This window comes from Osmerus eperlanus, chromosome 16 (genome assembly GCF_963692335.1).
Source record: "Osmerus eperlanus chromosome 16, fOsmEpe2.1, whole genome shotgun sequence".
In the NCBI taxonomy this organism is placed as follows: Eukaryota; Metazoa; Chordata; class Actinopteri; order Osmeriformes; family Osmeridae; genus Osmerus; species Osmerus eperlanus.
In genome coordinates this window covers 10,270,559-10,288,818 of record NC_085033.1, presented here as the reverse complement: position 1 = coordinate 10,288,818, position 18,260 = coordinate 10,270,559, and the positions used below count along the sequence as shown (strand labels likewise).

The 18,260-nt window shown below is 43.7% G+C and overlaps 3 protein-coding genes across 5 annotated transcripts; 2 read left to right on the top strand and 1 right to left on the bottom strand.

The window, feature by feature from the left end:
* Positions 1–1,176: 1,176 nt before the first annotated feature.
* On the top strand, positions 1,177–7,649 carry slc7a8b (solute carrier family 7 member 8b). Of its 2 annotated transcripts, XM_062481322.1 has the most exons (12): positions 1,472–1,626; positions 1,939–2,060; positions 2,597–2,801; positions 3,155–3,306; positions 3,752–3,877; positions 4,638–4,791; positions 4,988–5,111; positions 5,329–5,432; positions 5,818–5,914; positions 6,043–6,192; positions 6,420–6,597; positions 6,811–7,649. In XM_062481322.1, the coding sequence occupies exons 1-12, from the start codon at positions 1,610–1,612 to the stop codon at positions 6,954–6,956; spliced, it is 1,575 nt and encodes a 524-aa protein (XP_062337306.1). In that variant the 5' UTR covers positions 1,472–1,609; the 3' UTR covers positions 6,957–7,649. The 2 variants fall into 2 exon arrangements, with proteins under 2 accessions (XP_062337305.1, XP_062337306.1); XM_062481321.1 differs by lacking the exon at positions 1,939–2,060 and having other exon boundaries at positions 1,177–1,626.
* A 167-nt stretch (positions 7,650–7,816) lies between these two features.
* On the top strand, positions 7,817–14,955 carry ap1g2 (adaptor related protein complex 1 subunit gamma 2). 2 transcript variants are annotated; one of them, XM_062481305.1, is made up of 22 exons: positions 7,819–8,028; positions 8,650–8,916; positions 9,044–9,168; positions 9,438–9,579; positions 9,653–9,749; positions 9,834–9,910; positions 10,008–10,103; positions 10,224–10,304; positions 10,639–10,737; positions 10,860–10,915; positions 11,554–11,667; positions 11,782–11,922; positions 12,283–12,337; positions 12,508–12,630; positions 12,748–12,837; positions 12,990–13,117; positions 13,437–13,541; positions 13,636–13,783; positions 13,920–14,091; positions 14,211–14,362; positions 14,578–14,676; positions 14,769–14,955. In XM_062481305.1, the coding sequence occupies exons 2-22, from the start codon at positions 8,716–8,718 to the stop codon at positions 14,868–14,870; spliced, it is 2,403 nt and encodes an 800-aa protein (XP_062337289.1). In that variant the 5' UTR covers positions 7,819–8,028; positions 8,650–8,715; the 3' UTR covers positions 14,871–14,955. The 2 variants fall into 2 exon arrangements, with proteins under 2 accessions (XP_062337288.1, XP_062337289.1); XM_062481304.1 differs by having other exon boundaries at positions 7,817–8,028; positions 9,653–9,910.
* Positions 14,956–16,986: 2,031 nt separating this feature from the next.
* nedd8l (NEDD8 ubiquitin like modifier, like) lies at positions 16,987–18,136 on the bottom strand. The gene is made up of 4 exons (XM_062481337.1): positions 17,958–18,136; positions 17,727–17,774; positions 17,464–17,546; positions 16,987–17,354 (listed from the first exon to the last, which is right to left on the bottom strand). The coding sequence occupies exons 1-4, from the start codon at positions 17,973–17,975 to the stop codon at positions 17,237–17,239; spliced, it is 267 nt and encodes an 88-aa protein (XP_062337321.1). The 5' UTR covers positions 17,976–18,136; the 3' UTR covers positions 16,987–17,236.
* Between the last annotated feature and the right edge of the window lie 124 nt (positions 18,137–18,260).

Sequence of the window (18,260 nt, the reverse complement as noted above, 5' to 3'; positions counted from 1 at the left end):
TTCCTGAACTAATGCTAGTAGTAAACTGCTGGGTTTATTAACTGACGCCCACGCTGGTCTTATCATTACGACACATGCAGAGTGTTAAAGCACATGATGACTGTTCTCGTAATAGCAACAGGGTTTCTTTTTTGTAATCTGGCATCCCACTGAGCGTCGGCGAAGGGGCGGGTCTCAAACAATGTTGAATGTTCGGACACGGTCATTGGTTACATATGATGAGCGTTTCAACCCAGTGCTTCCACTAATTTTCCAAGGTAGCGACCCGGCAGACAATCGTTATCTTCTACATCTTTCCCAGCTGCCATACATTGTGTCGAACATGAAGTCTATCACTTAATTTTAAGCTCTCAACTGGATTTATTTAGGAGACTGGTTGCTGCAGAGTCGGGGTGAGTGTGTTTTGAATTGCAAAACAAAGTGTGAAATTTCCCTGTGCAGACTAACAGTACCTATCCCGGCAAAAAACAGCTAAATAAAAAAAATAACATCCTCAGATACGACAACTTAACTTTTATGCCATCAAGACATCGTTTGAAACCATACACCATATTCGTTGATGGGGGGAAATTTCAGCCCTACCTGAAAAGACATCGGTTGCCTGGAAATATTTGTATTATTTGTGCATTTTTTTAATTAGTAACAATTGTGTATATAGTTCTAGTTGTGTCCTTTATGAATTGATCAATTTCTTCGTTTTTCAAGATTAGATTTTTGTGGCTATTTTATGTTTTATCTAGACAGGTGGAGCTGGGGCTGGTCCCAGCTTTACGTCGCATAGCCGGGCCTGCTTTGAATAATTCATGTGTTACTAATAATAGAAGTAGCTAATCCTTGCAGATATATGGAAAAACGTAAGCGTTTATCAGGATGTTAAATAAAACCCCAATCTTATAGAAATTACTGAAAAAAGTTAGAGGAAAAATTATATCAGATGGTTGCTTTTGTCATTCCAAAGGTAATAAGCTATTGGCGAGGCTGAAGTTTGTTTCTTAAAAGCAGCTTCATTCGCAATTTCCAGTCCACCTTAAATTGCCTACACAGGCTAAACTGATGTTTTGGATTTTTTTCCGAGTAAACTTTCTACGGCAGGAGAATGTAGGCCTACTGAACAAAAGAAAAAAACGTCTTATATTATGCATATGTCGTTTAGAAAGGCTTAACGCTTAAAACTCCTAACGTAGGTACGCGTTTGTATCCAAACCTGGGCCAAGATTATTTTTATGTTGAAGTATTATTCTGCTTGATATGACCACCAATTTATAACGTATATCAAAAGTTTGAAATGTATTTGAACATGGAAAATTATATTCCTCCTCAAGACCTAAAGATCTAGGACATTTTGTATTTTACCAACTTGGAGAGTTTTTTAAGCCTCATTACAACGTCGACATCTGCATGTATTCTACAGAAGACAGCGCATCGATCTCAACTGTGCGCATTGAAGACAGGAGTTTTGTACAGGAGTTATTTGTAGACGCAAAATGACCGAGCGTCTCAGGCAGCGTGGAAATCCACCGGCGGACGATGATGATTACGACTGTGATAATGTGAAGACGTCTGGGAGCTCAGTGGTGGCACTGAAGAAGGAGATTGGCCTTGTCAGCGCATGTGGAATTATTGTTGGTAAGTTCTGTTTATTGGAAAGCCTTGTCTGTCTCAGTAATTCAGGTGTGGAGATATGCCCATTTTGATTTCACAAAGTGTGGAAGTGTACATTTTTCCTAAAGCCTTGTGTCTTCATTCTTAGTTCTTCATTCTTCATTCTTATTCCACTTAGTACTGCTAGTTTATGTACCCTTAGTATAGATAGTCCACATATTTAAATTTTAGGTCCCTATATGTTTATTGTATGCACCTTCCTGCCAAAGCAAATTCCTTGTCTGTGCAAACTTTCATGGCGATTGGCCATTCTGATTCTGATTCTTCTCATTTTAGGTGTGATATTTACAGTATAGGGCCCAAACCCAGCATCATGCATAGTATGCCATTTAGTGTTCTTGACAGTTTCATCAGCATGGATTTGTTTAACTCAACCCACATTCAGAGGTCGATCAAAAGTAATCTCACTAATGCTTTGACTTCCACTTCCATGGATCAGCTACACATTTTTGTACACCATTGACAAGAGGCACAGAATATCTTATACTGTACATGCATACACTAAACATTATCAATCCAATTACTTAAATGGGATCAAGTCTGTGGGTGTTTTGTTTTAAGTTAAAGAAAACATACCAGAGGAGCTTAGTGGGTACTCATACAGAGGCTGGCCTAATACTTTGTGAAAATTGGAGAGAAGAAATGCTATAGAATAAAATAATATAATAAAAGTAATTATAAATAGTTGGCTTTGAGAGTTTTTTGCACATAGTTTACCAAACAGGAAACAGAGGCCTTAGTGACAGGAAATTATCCCTTTCCGTTGCAATCTCTGCTTGTATTGTGGCTGTTTGTCCTTGTAATAGAGATATTTTCTAACATTTCTCATATTTCAGCAGATGCATACAGCATGACACTGCATGCAGAATGTTACTGTATTCTAACATGTCCCACTTGCTAATGCATCACTTTTCTCCTCTCTTCTTAATGTTAGGCAACATCATTGGCTCAGGCATCTTTGTGAGTCCTAAGGGCGTCCTGGAGAATGCCAGTTCTGTTGGCTTTGCTCTCATCGTGTGGATCGTGACAGGAGGGATCACGGCTATTGGAGCCCTGTGCTACGCAGAGCTGGGTGTCACCATCCCCAAGTCTGGGGGAGACTACTCTTACGTCAACGATATCTTTGGAGGTCTTGCTGGGTGAGAGAGGAAAATGATGTGGAAACGAGAATGGGAATTTGAGACCTTGTTCCTCTCAGTCTTTCATGGACAATTTTATAGTATACACGCGTGTACAAAGCTGTACAGTAATCCCTCGTTTGTACTTTAGGAATTATTATTGACCTAGTTTTATTCATTATGCCCTATTGTATTGTTCACTATTCAACACAGTTTCTTTGTTTTCCAACTTCCATTCTTTATATTGAGGGCTTGATGGTGCTGTGCACTTAAACAATGTTCAATCTGTCTGGGATGTGTGTAATCCCAGACAGATTGTAATGGTGTGTGTTTCACAAGCCTTTACTCTTTTTTTTTATGCTGTGGTGTTGCAGGTTCCTGCGTCTGTGGATCGCTGTGCTCGTGATTTATCCCACCAACCAGGCAGTTGTTGCGCTCACCTTCTCTAACTACATTCTCCAGCCCCTCTTCCCCTCCTGCTTGCCTCCTGAAGGTGGCCTCCGATTGCTGGCTGCAGCCTGTCTCAGTGGGTTACCATCTTTACAACACACTGAAATGCAACACGTTTCCTAACACATGCAGCGACCAGTAGACTATCAGACATATTTACCACTCTTATCAAGGCTACCATCAGTTACCCTGTCAAACACAAAAAAGAACAAATTGACGGATGACAGGTGGAGTAATTTTAGTGGCAGGCAAAGCACTCAGAGGAGCCAATGGACCTGGATAATTGTCTTGTCAAAGGATAAACAGTAGAATGTCTTCAATTAGCTGAGGGCTGTCTACGCTTCACTGTTGTAGGGCAACTTTTAAAATGAACATCTCTTGTGTAGACCTCCTGACGTTGTTTAGATAAGGCAAGCTCAACCCCACCATTCCTTGAAGACTTGCTGTGTAGTGCGTTGTTGCTGTCAGATATTCTTATCATGGCTCCTTTTTTGTTGTTGTTGTTAACTTGTCATTGGCAGTGCTGTTGACATGGGTGAACTGCTTCAGTGTGCGCTGGGCTACACGTGTCCAGGATGTATTCACTACTGGGAAGCTCCTGGCGCTGGGCCTCATCATTGTCATGGGCATCGTACAGATCTGCAAAGGTTAGTTGGCTGACTGTCTTGCACTCTCCTTCTCACACGCACACACTTTTGTTTTTGTTGTTTTTTCTTTCTTTTTTTATGGTGTAGCAGTGCCTTTTCCTCTTTCTATATTGACTAGTCAGGGACTAGTTTGTCTGCCACTTGTTATACTTTATGGTCGGACAGAAAGTGTTTTTGAGATAATTTCTTGGATGAGCAGCTAGTTGGCACTTTAATTCACCCCTTGACCCATCAATCATACAGTGCAAGAGGAGAAACTGATAGATGAGAAGAAAGTACTGTAGCGAGCAGCACACTGTTATTAGCATGTGCCTCCAATGGGATTGAAGTTATGCGAGCGTGAAAGGGAGGATTAAGGTTCACATTCCTCCTCATCCCATAATAATCCCCTACCACACTATGCATACATCCGGCAAGACCCGATTCATTCATATGATTAAACCACCCACTCACAAGAGAGTATAACTAAATGGCTAAGCTGTTGCAATGCTCTCATGTGGATTGACCCTGGTTACTGCTGTTGGCAATGGCACGCGTTGATATTCCTGGGCTATGATTTTATATCGTCAGACTTTTTATGATTCCATGTGTATTAAAGTGGCTACAATGCAGGTGGAGCATAGACTTAAGCAATTATTTGTCATTTTAGCGTGCCTTTTATAGAGACTATATGAAAATTATTGGTGGGTTGAGTGTTATTTAGTATTATAGTCTATAATCTATCACATTTAATAACATCCTATTCACCAATGTGTTGCAGGTCAGTATTACTGGCTGGAGCCGGCTCATGCGTTTGAGACATTCCAGGACTATGACATAGGCCTGGTGGCTCTGTCTTTCTTACAAGGCTCTTTTGCATATGGGGGCTGGAACTTCCTTAACTATGTCACAGAGGAGCTGGTTGACCCCTACAGGTAAATGGTAGACACGCAAATACAGACCTACACTAGAAATGTGTTAACATTTTTACGTATTATTTGACTGGTGTACCTCAAGGGTATCACAGAAAATGACTAAGCTACGATTTAGATAGCAGCTCTATAGAGATTAGCAGCTCCATTGACACTAGCATTGTGTTTTCTTTTTTCCCTCCCACGTCATCCCCTCAAGGAACCTTCCTCGTGCCATCTTCATCTCCATCCCTTTGGTGACATTTGTCTATGTCTTTGCCAACATTGCCTATGTCACCGCAATGAGTCCCCAGGAGCTGCTGGCCTCCAATGCAGTTGCTGTGGTAAGAAGCCTTGCCCCTGGGTTACTTCCAGTAACATCCTCACTGTTTGACTAACTATTTAGCTCTGTCCAAATCACGGAGGGGGAAAAAGCATGGATCGCCTTTAGTAGTAAAATGGATTTGAGTTGCCCTGGCCTGAACTGTCCGAGTTGGAGCCATGGTGTGTGTTTGTGTGTGCCTCCTCTCCTCTTCTATCTTTACCGCAACTCCCCCCCAGACGTTTGGTGAGAAGTTGCTAGGAGTGATGTCATGGATCATGCCCTTCTCTGTGGCTCTTTCTACCTTCGGGGGGGTCAATGGCTCCCTCTTCACCTCCTCGCGGTCAGTTAATATGCACCCTCCCCCCCTCCCCCTGTGTCTTCTCTCCGCATCCAAGTTGTCACTCAGTGCTGGCAGAACACTACCCTGTATTTGTGTGCATAAATAAAAACTACATTGTAGTTGTGGGGCCACGCTCGTGGTGGAATAAAAAATGATGAATTTGGAAAAAACGATTACTGGAAAGTTCCTGAAGCCGACTTTCCAATGACATCAGCGACCCTTTTCCTTCCTCACTTCCCTATCTCCTTCCCCCCCCCCTGCACATGGACTGGCTAGTTCCCTAATTTTCTGTAGAGTAGCACTGCTTTAGCAATGTTTTAGTGCTGGCTTTTTATGTGTTAATGTTGTTTCCCTTTCTCTCTCCCTCCTGCTCTTCCCCTCTCAGCCTGTTTTTTGCTGGCGCAAGAGAAGGTCATCTTCCACGCCTACTGGCTATGATTCATGTGAAGCGCTGCACCCCAATCCCGGCCTTGCTGTTCACTGTGAGTTTTGTACTGACAGTACCTGGGAACACGCATCGACACACAGGAATAGTATCACTTTGGGGATATTGATTTATTTTCACACAACCAGAGTATTCATTGTTAATTCCTCTCCCCTCTATTTTCAGTGTCTGTCCACCTTGCTGATGCTGTGCACCAGTGACATTTACACATTGATTAACTATGTGGGCTTTATAAACTACCTCTTCTATGGAGTCACTGTTGCCGGGCAAATAGTTCTACGCTTCAAAAAGCCTGACCTGTATCGGCCTATCAAGGTAAAGAAGGGCTTGGGTCACTCAATACAATTGAACAGGGTTGTTGCTTGTATTTGTAATGTTGCTTGAGATGAAGAAAATGGTAAGAATTCGTTTTGTGACAGTGATGGTGGAGATTCTTTTGACCCAATATCTGTGAGGTTTAGTAAATGTTGTGTAAGAATTAGCTGGATATGTAGTGCTCTGCTTGCTTAGTTTTTTCATAAAGTGTTGTCTTGTGTCTCCAGATCAGCCTGGTGTGGCCCACCATTTACCTACTCTTCTGGGCCTTCCTGCTGTTTTTCTCTCTATACACTGAGCCCATTGTGTGTGGAATTGGCCTGGCCATAATGTTTACTGGCGTCCCTGTTTACTTCCTGGGTGTTTACTGGGACAACAAGCCCCAGTGCTTTGACACATTCATAGGTAGGAAGGACATGTGCAGTGTTGGGTAGTAGCTCATAAAGATGTAGCGGAATCCCCTTGGATTCCTTCATTTGCTGGACCTGTCATCATAAATGTACAGTAAATCCATAATCGGATTTGCTTTCTTTCTTTTCGATCATCAAATGCTCAAACGAAATCTCTGACGATGTCGTCCATGTCTTCTGTCTCTTTTTCACCTTCTAATTTCGACAGGTAAAGTTACCCATCTCAGTCAAAAGTTATGTACAGTTGTGTACCCTGCCATGGAAGAGAGGCCAACGCCGGGGCAGCAACACGGAGAAGAAAAAGAAGAGATGGAAAAGCAGGAAGATGAGAAACCTTCTAAATCTGATAAATGAACTGCTGCACATAGAGTAACACATAGGCACACTAAAGTTACACCTGAAAAGGTAAATTATGTTAAATAAAAAGATAGTACTGGTGCTCCATCCACCCCCAATCAGGTTGTAAGCTCTGACACTTCAGCACTTCAGTATCTTAGGGTGGTGATGGCAACATGGCGAAACCAATCTAAAGCTAAACTTATTGCCACATTCTTTTTACCTGCCGTCACTCCACAAGTGCATAGGGTGAGCTCGGCACTTTACCTGTGACACAAGACTACGCCTCTGATGCACATTCACTCAAATGTACTTTTACATAGCACTGGGTTTTCATTCGTTAGAAATGTTGACTGGCCTTAAGATAACATCACTGCCTCAGTATAATTCTACTGCCCTTTGACAGTAGTGTTCGATGCAATATTTGTGAGCTACAATGATCAAGGCAGTCACTTTTACTGTGTTCCTAAATTCAGGATGTCTGGCTTTAAGTCAATTTGTGTATTGTCTTTGAATATGTTTGATTATTTGTGCTTTGTTGGTGAGCTTGTCAAAGCCAGTGTAATATATTATCTGGAAAAACGCCAACATTTTAATACAATTTCCTAAAGTAAACAAACGGTATTACTTTGAGTCACTGAGCTATGTTTTGTTGTATATTGTTTAATAAATAATTTGGTATACAATACATGTCAAAAATGAAAGGGAGCTTTCCTTTAAAATAAAATGGTGTCATCTTTCATTTACTATTAGATAAGCCAACTTTAATGGTAGGGAGGTTTCCTGTTGACAATGTCACTCATGCATCCGCTCAACATGCACATAAAGGCTGGATCCCCCTTAACCCCTTTGACACTTAAACCGAAGTACAGTTTCCCTAGGGGGCGGTGTCCAAGAGCCAGCAGATCCGATTGCGGAAGTGATGCTGCCATTATGGTCCTCAAGCTAAAGGTCCACGTACAGTAGAATTTCAACCAAAGGATAGACGCCGGGTAGTTGTAGTGCCTCGCTGAAATTGACACATCCTTGCAGTTTAAAGACAAAAAGGGCGGATATACGGTTGTAAGTGCAGTTGTATCCAATTCCCAAGGTAAGACCAAACATCGACAAAAAGCATAGCAAGCTGGCTAGCAGCATTCGAGGTTGTTTCGACACGAATATGTAGCCTATGTTAGTATGCATTCTTGACGCTTTTTAGCTAGCAAGCTGGCTGGCAAAGCTTCTGCATTATTAAAACACTAGTTTCCCATATGTCCACCTACTACTGGACTGCAGTTTTTTTTAAACCCTGTGTGTATCCCTGTGTCGTCGTTGCGCTGTACTGTAGCTACCTACTTTGCTAGCAAGTCAAGTTCATGTAGCTAAAAGCTTTCCATATAGCCCAACATTTGGTAGTATACAGAGTTTTCCTCAATGCCTAAGCGATATGACCCGAAGACTTGGGACAGGTGCATTGCACGATTCGCACATGCACCTTGGAAGTCCAACAGCTGAAGAGTAAAGGTTTAGGAACGTCCTGACACACCCGACTAGACAGACAGATATATGGATAAATAATATACTTACAAATTGTATAGATTATATAGATGAGTATATTCTTCTACATTTGATAATGTAGCTCATAATTCCACTGTAAATGAAAACCAATTAACATTCTTGCACTCTCTGTCCTCACATCCGTATAAACACACACACACACACTCTCTCTAAGCCTCTCTCTGTCTCTCTCTCTTAGTCTCTCTCTCAGCCTCTGTCCCTCTCGCACACATACAGAGCTATGTCGCCATCAGTGCGTCTGCAGGAGATGATCCGGGTGATCCGAGGAGCTCGGACACAGGGAGAGGAGCGGGGCGTGATACAGAGAGAGTGTGCCGCCATCCGAGCGCAGTTTAGACAAGCTGACAATGGGGGTCGCTCTCACAACCTCGCAAAACTCCTGTACGTGCACATGCTGGGATACCCAGCCCACTTTGGTCAGGTAATGTCATGGTAGCATGAGGGAAAGAGGCCTTTGTTTTACCCTCCATAATGCTTCTGTGAAGAACAGTGTAATTCATGCATCTAACCATCTGCCCTTGTGTTCTTGTATCTTGTGTTTGAATCAGATGGAGTGTGTCCGCTTGATTGCCAGTCCCCGCTATAATGAGAAGCGTGTGGGCTACCTGGGTGCTATGATGCTCCTTGATGAGAAGCAGGACGCAAGTCTGCTAATCACAAACTCCATTAAGAAGTAAGGGCATGAAATACTGAGACTGTTACAAGTCATTCAAACATAGGAAAATTCTAACACAGGCAGATGAAAAAACGTAGCCATCAGACAGGAAGTTTGAAGAAACGGCTAACCAAGCAGATGTCATTTCTTGGCTGTGTTCAGTAATTGCTGCAACATATTTTGTCTGTAGAACAAATGCCAGGCAATGTGTTGATACACTTTGAGGAACCAGGATTCCATGAAGCTATGACTGATTGTCTCCTGTCTGTTGTGTGTTTGTGTGCCAGTGACCTGTCCCACAGCAGCCAGTATGTCCAGTCCCTGGCCCTGTGCACGCTGGCCTGTATGGGCTCAGCTGAGATGTGTCGAGACCTGGCCCCGGAGATCGACCGGCTCCTCAGAGCCTCCAACTCCTACATCAAGAAGAAGGTAGGCTGCCCCGACCAACACTGCCTCTTGCCTTGATTATCTTCTGCTTAGCATGTTGCTAATGTCATTCCAGGCGGCTCTTTGTGCTGTTCACATAGTGAGGAAAGTACCAGAACTAGGAGAGCTGTTCACTCCCGCCGCGCGATCCCTGCTGTCGGAGAAGAACCATGGTCAGTACCTCTGTCTTTATCTCCCACCCCCGGCATCCCTGCGCTCAGCATGCTGTCCGGCTCTCATGGTTGTTTCATGTGTAGGTGTGTTGCACGGAGCTGTGATCCTGATCACGGAGTTGTGTGAACGGAACCCAGAGACCCTGGAGCAGTTCCGGAAGGTGAGGAAAAGCACGCCAGCGCCAGTGTAAACACGCACCGTTTTTTTCCACGTTGTCGCCTCACCCGCTCCACCGTGCGCATGCGTTTGTGACCTAGGTGGTACCAGAGTTGGTTCAGATCATGAAAGGCCTGGTGATGTCGGGATACTCTCCAGAACACAACGTTGCTGGGATCAGTGACCCTTTCCTGCAGGTCAGTACGTCAGTCAGGCTCCAACCAGTCGAGGAGACGCTCATCTCACCTCCATGCAATAAAACTCCTATTATGCTAGATCCAAAACAATCTCTTTTTCTGTTTTCTCTCCACCTCTAGGTGCGCATTCTGAGACTGCTGAGGATCCTGGGTCGAAATAATGACCTGGCTAGTGATGCCATGAACGACCTCCTGGCCCAGGTACTATAGTAACACTCACCGACACGTGCCTATAACCCTAACCCTATACTGGAATGCACCTATAGTTTGTGACCTATGTTAGCTGTGCTAAGGATGTGGAGTCAGATGGCTGAGCGGTGAGGGAATCGGGCTAGTAATCCGAAGGTTGCCAGTTCGATTCCCGGTCATGCAAACTGATGTTGTGTCCTTGGGCAAGGCACTTCACCCTACTTGCCTCGGGGGAATGTCCCTGTACTTACTGTAAGTCGCTCTGGATAAGAGCGTCTGCTAAATGACTAAATGATTCAGAATGTTGCGCTTGGACATAAGCGTATATGGATGATTTGACACACAGGTGGCCACTAACACAGACAGCAGTAAGACTGCAGGCAGTGCTGTGCTGTATGAAACTGTCCTCACAGTCATGGATATCAAGTCTGAAAGTGGCCTTAGGGTGAGTGGCACAATGCTAATAATAACTACAATTCATTTGATACTGTACATCGTATATTGGATGGTGTACAGTGATGTTGCATATTTTGAAGGTGTACTTTTGTTCTGCTTCTTGTGTGGCAGGTTCTAGCTGTCAACATTCTGGGGCGGTTTCTCTTGAATAACGACAGGAACATTCGGTTAGTGTTCCGTGATTTGTCTCCCTCTCCCTCTTATATCTCATCCAATCAGCTCAGTTTACTTTTTTGAAGCTCATTGGCTAATCTCACAGGTGATTTCAAACAAACAAACCTCACTGGTTCTAAATCAGTCTCAACCATCTCTCTTGTCATAAGACTGTGACAGATGGGTATTGTTACCCACAGTGAAAGTGTTATCAATCTCTTTTTTATCAGGCGGTTTTGAAGCCTACAATTTAAAGGATTTATCACTATAAGGATAGTCCAGCAGGTTAGTGGGGTCCTGGTGGGAGTTCACATCTTTGCCCCAGTCAGCAAGAAAAATGACTGTCCCATCCATCTTTCTATCTCAGCCTGATAGTGTGTCTGGTCTGATGCAGTCTGATGCATACTTTTTAAGTAATGGTGTTGGGAAATAAAATGCTTATGGTCACCATAAAATAAAGCTGACATTTTAAACATTGAAACATCTTTGCCCAAAGAATAAAGGCATTGAAGCTGTTGAAAACGGGATATATGGGCTCCCACTCCCTGGCTGTTGATATGACCAGTGTGTGACACATTGCTAAAATCCTCACATTGCATCAAGCTTCATTCTTACTGGCTGTCTCTGTATTGATCCGTTTATTTAATTACAGATACATTTCCATGACCTCACTCCAGAAGATAGTGCAGACGGACCACAATGCAGTTCAGCGCCACAGAGGGACTATAGTGGATTGTCTGAAGGACCAGGATGCTTCTGTGAAACGGTAGTGTGAAGGGCATGTAGGGGCTCAAAATGCAAATGCTGAACAGTAAAAAGTGATACATAGAATAATGAAGATATGAATTTCTTAGTTTTTCTGCTTTTGTTCCTCCCTAAGCCGGGCGTTGGAGCTATCTCTAGCCCTGGTGTCAGCTGTCAACATCCGCTCTTTGATGAAGGAGCTGCTCCTCTTCCTCTCTAGCTGTCCCCCTGAGCTCAGAGCCCACACCGCCTCAGGCATCTTCAATGCTGCTGAGAGGTACTCACTGGCCACCAGGAAGCGGGCATGTCTGTGTGTGTGTGTGTGTGTGTATAGACTCTGTCACAAATCTCTAGTATGGCTATGATTTGGTCTCTGTGACCACCTGGCTGATGTGTTGCACTAAGCACGCTGGCCTGAGCTCCATGTCTGTATTTGTTTGTTATATGAGTCACGGGCAGCACTGTCTGAGTCACGGTCGCACTGTCTGAGTCACGGGCAGCACTGTCTGAGTCACGGGCGGCACTGTCTGAGTCACGGGCGGCACTGTCTGAGTCACGGGCGGCACTGTCTGAGTCACGGGCAGCCCTGTCTGAGTCACGGGCAGCACCACTGAGCGTGTTTCTGTGTCCCTGTCAGGTATGCCCCCTCCCAGCGCTGGCACATTGACACCATCCTGCATGTCCTCACCACGGTAAATACTGCCACTGTGCCATCATACCGGATGGCTGGCACCCTGCTAAATGTGACTAACAGTCAAACCCTGCTCTGTCCTCGGGGGTCCCGTTGAAACTAGGTCGACTACATTCTTGCCTCTGTGTGCAGTGTTGACAGTTTGCATGACTGTAGTCTCATCTCTGTCAGGCAGGGGGTGACGTAAGGGACGAGACAGTTCCCAATCTGATCCAGCTAATCACCACGGCTACCGAGCTCCACTGCTACACTGTTCACAAGCTGTACCGGGCTCTCATCACAGATATCTCACAGGTAGGGGTGTCTGTTTGTCTGTCTCAATTACTTTATATCCATTAAATCAGATATTACAGACACTTGATCAGGCTAATGTCAGGATCTTTGTTTCTTTTTTTATTTGTGCGCAATCAGCAATCCCTGGTGCAGGTGGCGTGTTGGTGCATTGGAGAGTATGGAGACTTGCTTTTAAGAGGGGAGTGTGAAGAAACAGAACCAGTTCAGGTACTTGAACAATAAAGAAATGAAGGAGCTTCCTGTGAAATTAACTAGCTATTCACTTAGTCCTGGTCCCAGATATTCTGCCTTGTAACATGCGCTCCCAGGATCCAGACCTGTACTGAACTCAGCAATATCTATCTTCTTCTCACCGTAAGGTGACAGAGGATGATGTCCTGGACGCCTTGGAAACGGTACTACAGTCGCACATGTCGGCCGCGGCAACCAGGGGCTTCGCTCTGACCGCGACTATGAAACTAAGCACACGCATCACACAGAACGTTGAGTAAGAACCATCGTCACTCTTTCGTATTATGTCTCTTTCAAGCTCAGCTCTATGAAATAGGACAAACTGAAAAGCTTTTTCAGGGTTTTTTCTCAAGTCTTGCTTTCCAACTAATGCTGAAATAACTCAATTTCTGCTTCTCTCTCTCTCTTTTCTCTCTCTCTCTCTCTCTCTCTCTCTCTCTCTCTCTCTCTCTCTCTCTCTCTCTCTCTCTCTCTCTCTCTCTCTCTCTTTTCTTTTTCTCTCTCTCTCTTTTCTTTTTCTCTCTCTTTCTTTCTCTCTCTCTCTCTCTCTCTCTCTCTGCCTCTCTCTCTCTCAGTCGGATCAGGAGCATTGTCAGCATATATGGAAGCTGTATAGACGTGGAGCTCCAGCAGAGGGCAGTAGAGTACAATGCTCTGTTCAAGAAATACGACCATATGAGGTAGGTCTAAACTGCTAGTGATATAGACTTAATGCTTGACATGACACTATTACAATACAGACAGCACAACATTGTTGCATGTCTGTGCTTACAGGGCAGCTGTCTTGGAGAGGATGCCAGTGATTGACAAGAACTCACCGGGTCATACCAACGGAGAGTCAACCGAGGGGACCATGAAAGAGAGAGAGTCGATCAAACTCAAGCAGGGGGAAGCAGTGTTGATTCAGGAGCCGACCAACCAGGTAAACACTGATGACAAAGATGCCAGGACCAGATAGTTGTACATGTAGAACACGAGTCCTAAAACATATCTATGGTTAAATGGTGGTGGGGGAAAGTGCACAACCTACGAATAACCTTTTTTTTCTCTCTCTGAAGGTGTGTGATTTGCTGGACTTGCTGGGTGGTACTGACACCCTTCCCCAGACCAGTCCAGCACTGTCCAGTACTGCACCAGACTCGGTCAACAACAGTGCTGGCGTTGGGGGAGATTTATTGGACCTGCTGGGAGGACTGGACCTGATGAATGACAAACTGGACCCAGCACCAGGTAAAACACACACGAGGGTGTGTGAATGAGGCACTGGGAGACTGGCTGCCAGTAGAGTCTGTGTGGTACACAGTTTTTATTTATGTGTAACACATTTGTATCTGTGTCTTTTTTACTAGCGCCTAGTGTCACAGTGTACGATAAGAATGGTGTGACCCTGAAACTACAGTGTGACAAACCGACAGGCACAGGACTGACTGTGACCCTCACTGCCACCAATGCCACTGACAATGACATCTCTAGCTTCAGCCTACAGGCAGCCGTGCCCAAGGTCAGTTCTCCACACTGGTAAACCTCTACACCCTGCCAACTTGTGGTCCTCTAAGAAGGATTGTACTTGCATTCCCTTTGCCTACTAGAAGTTCTAGTTGGGTACTGTGTGTATTAGAGGACAATTCTATTTGTGGCGGATCACTGTGTGACTTCTTTCCTTGTGTGTGTATCCCTGTGAATGACCTTTTACTGTGTGTGACCTCTCCTTGTCAGAGTGTCCAATTACAGATGAAGGCTCCCAGCGGGGACGCCCTCCCTGCTCGAGGCTCTGGACAGGTCACTCAGACTGTGCTTCTCAACAACCCTAACAAGGTCAAGTAGGGGCTGGCTTGTCTCCTATGCACGCACACGCACGCACACACACACACACATACTCTGACATTACTTTTCTTTTTTCCCCCCAGGTCAGTCTAAAGATGAGGGTCCGTGTGTCCTACACTTGTCAAGGCTCCGTCTTTCAAGACACAGTGCAGATTGACTCCTTCCCCGGTCCTGCCTGGAATTGACAGCTGTCAATCAACTGTGACATAATAGCATGTCAAATGATCGTCCACCGGCTTGGTATCTGACAGATATCAGTCATTGACAGGGGGGGAGGGGGGGGGGGGTCTCTCTGTCAAACAATCCTTCTCTACACTACAACTTGATGATGACCTGTCAATCCAAGTTGATGTTTTTCAAAAGATTCTAAATCTGTTCTCTGTCTAAACGTCTGACTTTCATCTACCAGTGAATCTGTCAGTTTGGCAAGGAATTTATATACAGTGGCTTTTCAGAGACTAGGTACCTTCATGGTCAGCTGAACCCAGTGTACTGTATAGTTTTTATCCTGGTCGGTTGGATAAATGGCATTACAACTATGTTAGGTCGGGACTAGGCAGAAATAATGAATTTGTTCTGGGAATTGTGCAATCATATGTGTTCCCATGAAAGGGTAATAAGAGCCAATAGGCACCATCTAATAAGAGTACCTTTTGTTGTGATTTGACAGAGCTTGATAGGCGACAGCCCGGTACTTCAAAGACCTCTGGCCGTTACACCAAGCCCTAGACATTTGTAAAAATGGGTAAAATACTTTAATTAAAAGCCATTAATAGAAAAACAACAGCAGATCACCAAGCTCTCTAACTGGTTGCTTACTACTATAAAAGGTTCACTAAATCATATTTGAGTATTGAGGGGGCAGGGCTGGGGGGTTCACTTCTGGACCCTATGCCTTATCCTACCCATGTGGATCACGGTTACAGTTCCCGCTGGTCAATGAGAGCCACATTATCAGCATTCCCAAACACTACGCCTTATCTGCAGTTGTGATGATTTGTTCTGCTCTTCTCTCTGAAGGGTGCTCTAACATCACTGTGCCACATCAATTTAGAAGCATTTTATTGGTTACAATGCACCTCACACTCATTCTAGCCCATGTGCACACTGTGGAACACTTTTAGCATCACAGGAATTTGAAAAAGTGAACACTTCCCATTGAGGGTTTATAAATGGCAACATGACTTTGTCTGCCTTCTATTGGTGTGCTCTTGTTCTCCCTTTCTCTTCCTACCTCTTCCTCACCTTTCAGCTGCTTGTGTCTCCCTGTGCCTGACATCTCAGGAGCTGAGGTATTACAATGTAATATGTGCATTATCAACTTTATTTTGAGGTGAAAGTTGTTTTATTTGTGAATATTGTGCTCCCAAAACCCCTATTTTAATGACACTGGCAAATCTTATCAGTCTTGACTTGTGTTATTCCCTTAAAACAACATAATGGCAAGCAGTAAATAAAGTTTTGTTTCGTTTTCTCATTTGTAAATATTGGTATTTACGGCCTAGTGTGTGATGTTATAGGCCTATGGAAACAATAAAGGCCTATAACTGGTCAAGACATTTGCACTGTATTGACTCCCCAACATCACCTTTAAGGTTTGGGTATTAAAGCACAACGGGGACTTCTACATAAATGCAAACTTAGGTTTCATGAAGATTATTATAAAGATTATTACTGAGTAAGGACAGGCATGTGGGCAAATAAATACACACCGAAAGTACAAATGATCCCTTTCACAAGAAACAGGATTACCCATCTTGTGAGCTAGTTTCTGAAAAAAATGATTATGCAACTTATAGAATACATATGGCTGTTTTGGGTGTTGTGGGAAGTCAGGTGGCTGAGCGGTTAGGGAATCGGGCTCGTAATCTGAAGGTTGCCAGTTCGATTCCCGGCCGTGAAAAATGACGTTGTGTCCTTGGGCAAGGCACTTCACCCTACTTGCCTCGGGGGGAATGTCCCTGTACTTACTGTAAGTCGCTCTGGATAAGAGCGTCTGCTAAATGACTAAATGTAAATGTGTTGTAGGTTACCTACCATTGTGATGTCTGGCTTTCTGATTATTTTTAGAAATTCCCAGTGCATTTTGATGGCACACTGTTATTCTTTAGTGGCAATTTCCACAAAAACAGTACAACAATTAAACGATGGAAAAGATCATTGAGTTTGTTGTGTGCATTGCTTTAAATTCCGTCATTTGTAATAAAAGGTTTTCAAAAATAATTATTTTATTGAAAAATTCAATTGACACTGTCATCAATTGTGTTAATAGAAATGTAATAATTTACTCATCACAAAAAGTAATCTTTATATTTTATTCACAAGCAACAGATTGTTAGTGCTGTTCAAACTCACTCTCGCACTCCTTGCTCACATACACTGTTGGAACATCAATGGTTACAAAAACATATACACATGAACTGTAGCACAGTTTGCTTAGACATGAGAGCAAGGATTTTAATGCCCCAGTTCTGTGGGAAATTTCTGCTCTATGTCATAACATGGTGTGATGATGACAATCTAAAGTTGGCACGTAGCACATAGCTGATAACTAGCAGGTATGGTGTAGTCTGAGGCAACAGCATATAAGCCCTCCTCTGAGTGCGAGGACCAGATGCAGCACTGACCCTCCCTGGATCTTGTAGTCTGCAGCTGTCTTCTCATCGTTCCTGAGTGTTATAGAGTAGAAGAAAAAAGGGAAAGGGTAAATTGGAAGTGTGAGTACAGAGTACATATGATGCTACTTCATCTTAATTGAAGGTACAGTTACCCACGCACATCTGTTTTCCACTGTAGATGAGCCTTTGCTGCTGAGGTGGGATTCCTTCTTTCTCCTCCACTCTCTCTTTAATTCTTTCCACCTTCGTGTGTATTAATGAAACAAATTGAGTGACATTACACAGGGCACATGAATAACCACATTATCATTGTGAGGTAGGTAACAGTGTCAAATGTCAGGCTGATTATGATTCCTAATGGAAGCTGTCCATTCATGTCGAAACATTAATGCATACTGAGAAATTCTAGCTGTATATACATACCTTATCTGTTGGCTCAATATCGATCTCTATTTCTTTACCAGTGAGGGTCTGCAACATTAACAAACAAAAAAAGTATTAAAAATGATACGCTACAAAAATCGAGCTGTTGGTGAAAATAATGTTAGCCGAAACATCAAGCCGTGCTAGCAAGCTAGCTGCTTGCTAGTTAATGTGTGCTAATGTCTGACACAGTCTGCTGGACTTTCGACTTCGGCAAATAACTAGCCTTACCTTGACCTTGATCAGCATCTTGACTGTAGCATAAAATACCTTCAATTTTACCTGAAAATGTGTCGAAGAAAAACGAGTTAACAGACTAGAAGTTCAATATAAACACCAGCCAATCGCTAGTCGTCTGATTCAATTCCGCTTCCTGTGTGAAGTTGTAAACCTTCCGTATACTGTAATGTAAGACAATCGTTCCCATAACGCTCCATAATAATTCAGATCAATAAATGTAGCCGCATTATCATTAATTAGTTCCTGTCGCCTCATGCATGCATAACGACATGGTTGTGCACATAACGACATGGT

Coding starts and splice junctions, on each gene's coding strand:
- nedd8l (XM_062481337.1), bottom strand. Junction 17,547..17,726: donor ATATTGAGCCAACAGATAAG/GTATGTATATAC, acceptor ATACACACGAAG/GTGGAAAGAATTAAAGAGAG. Junction 17,355..17,463: donor ATCTACAGTGGAAAACAGAT/GTGCGTGGGTAA, acceptor TATAACACTCAG/GAACGATGAGAAGACAGCTG.
- ap1g2 (XM_062481304.1), top strand. CDS start 8,716: ATGTCGCCATCAGTGCGTCTGCAGGAGATGATCCGGGTGATCCGAGGA. Junction 9,911..10,007: donor CCCTGGAGCAGTTCCGGAAG/GTGAGGAAAAGC, acceptor TTTGTGACCTAG/GTGGTACCAGAGTTGGTTCA. Junction 12,338..12,507: donor TCCTGCATGTCCTCACCACG/GTAAATACTGCC, acceptor CATCTCTGTCAG/GCAGGGGGTGACGTAAGGGA.
- slc7a8b (XM_062481321.1), top strand. CDS start 1,485: ATGACCGAGCGTCTCAGGCAGCGTGGAAATCCACCGGCGGACGATGAT. Junction 3,878..4,637: donor CATCGTACAGATCTGCAAAG/GTTAGTTGGCTG, acceptor AATGTGTTGCAG/GTCAGTATTACTGGCTGGAG. Junction 4,792..4,987: donor GAGCTGGTTGACCCCTACAG/GTAAATGGTAGA, acceptor CATCCCCTCAAG/GAACCTTCCTCGTGCCATCT.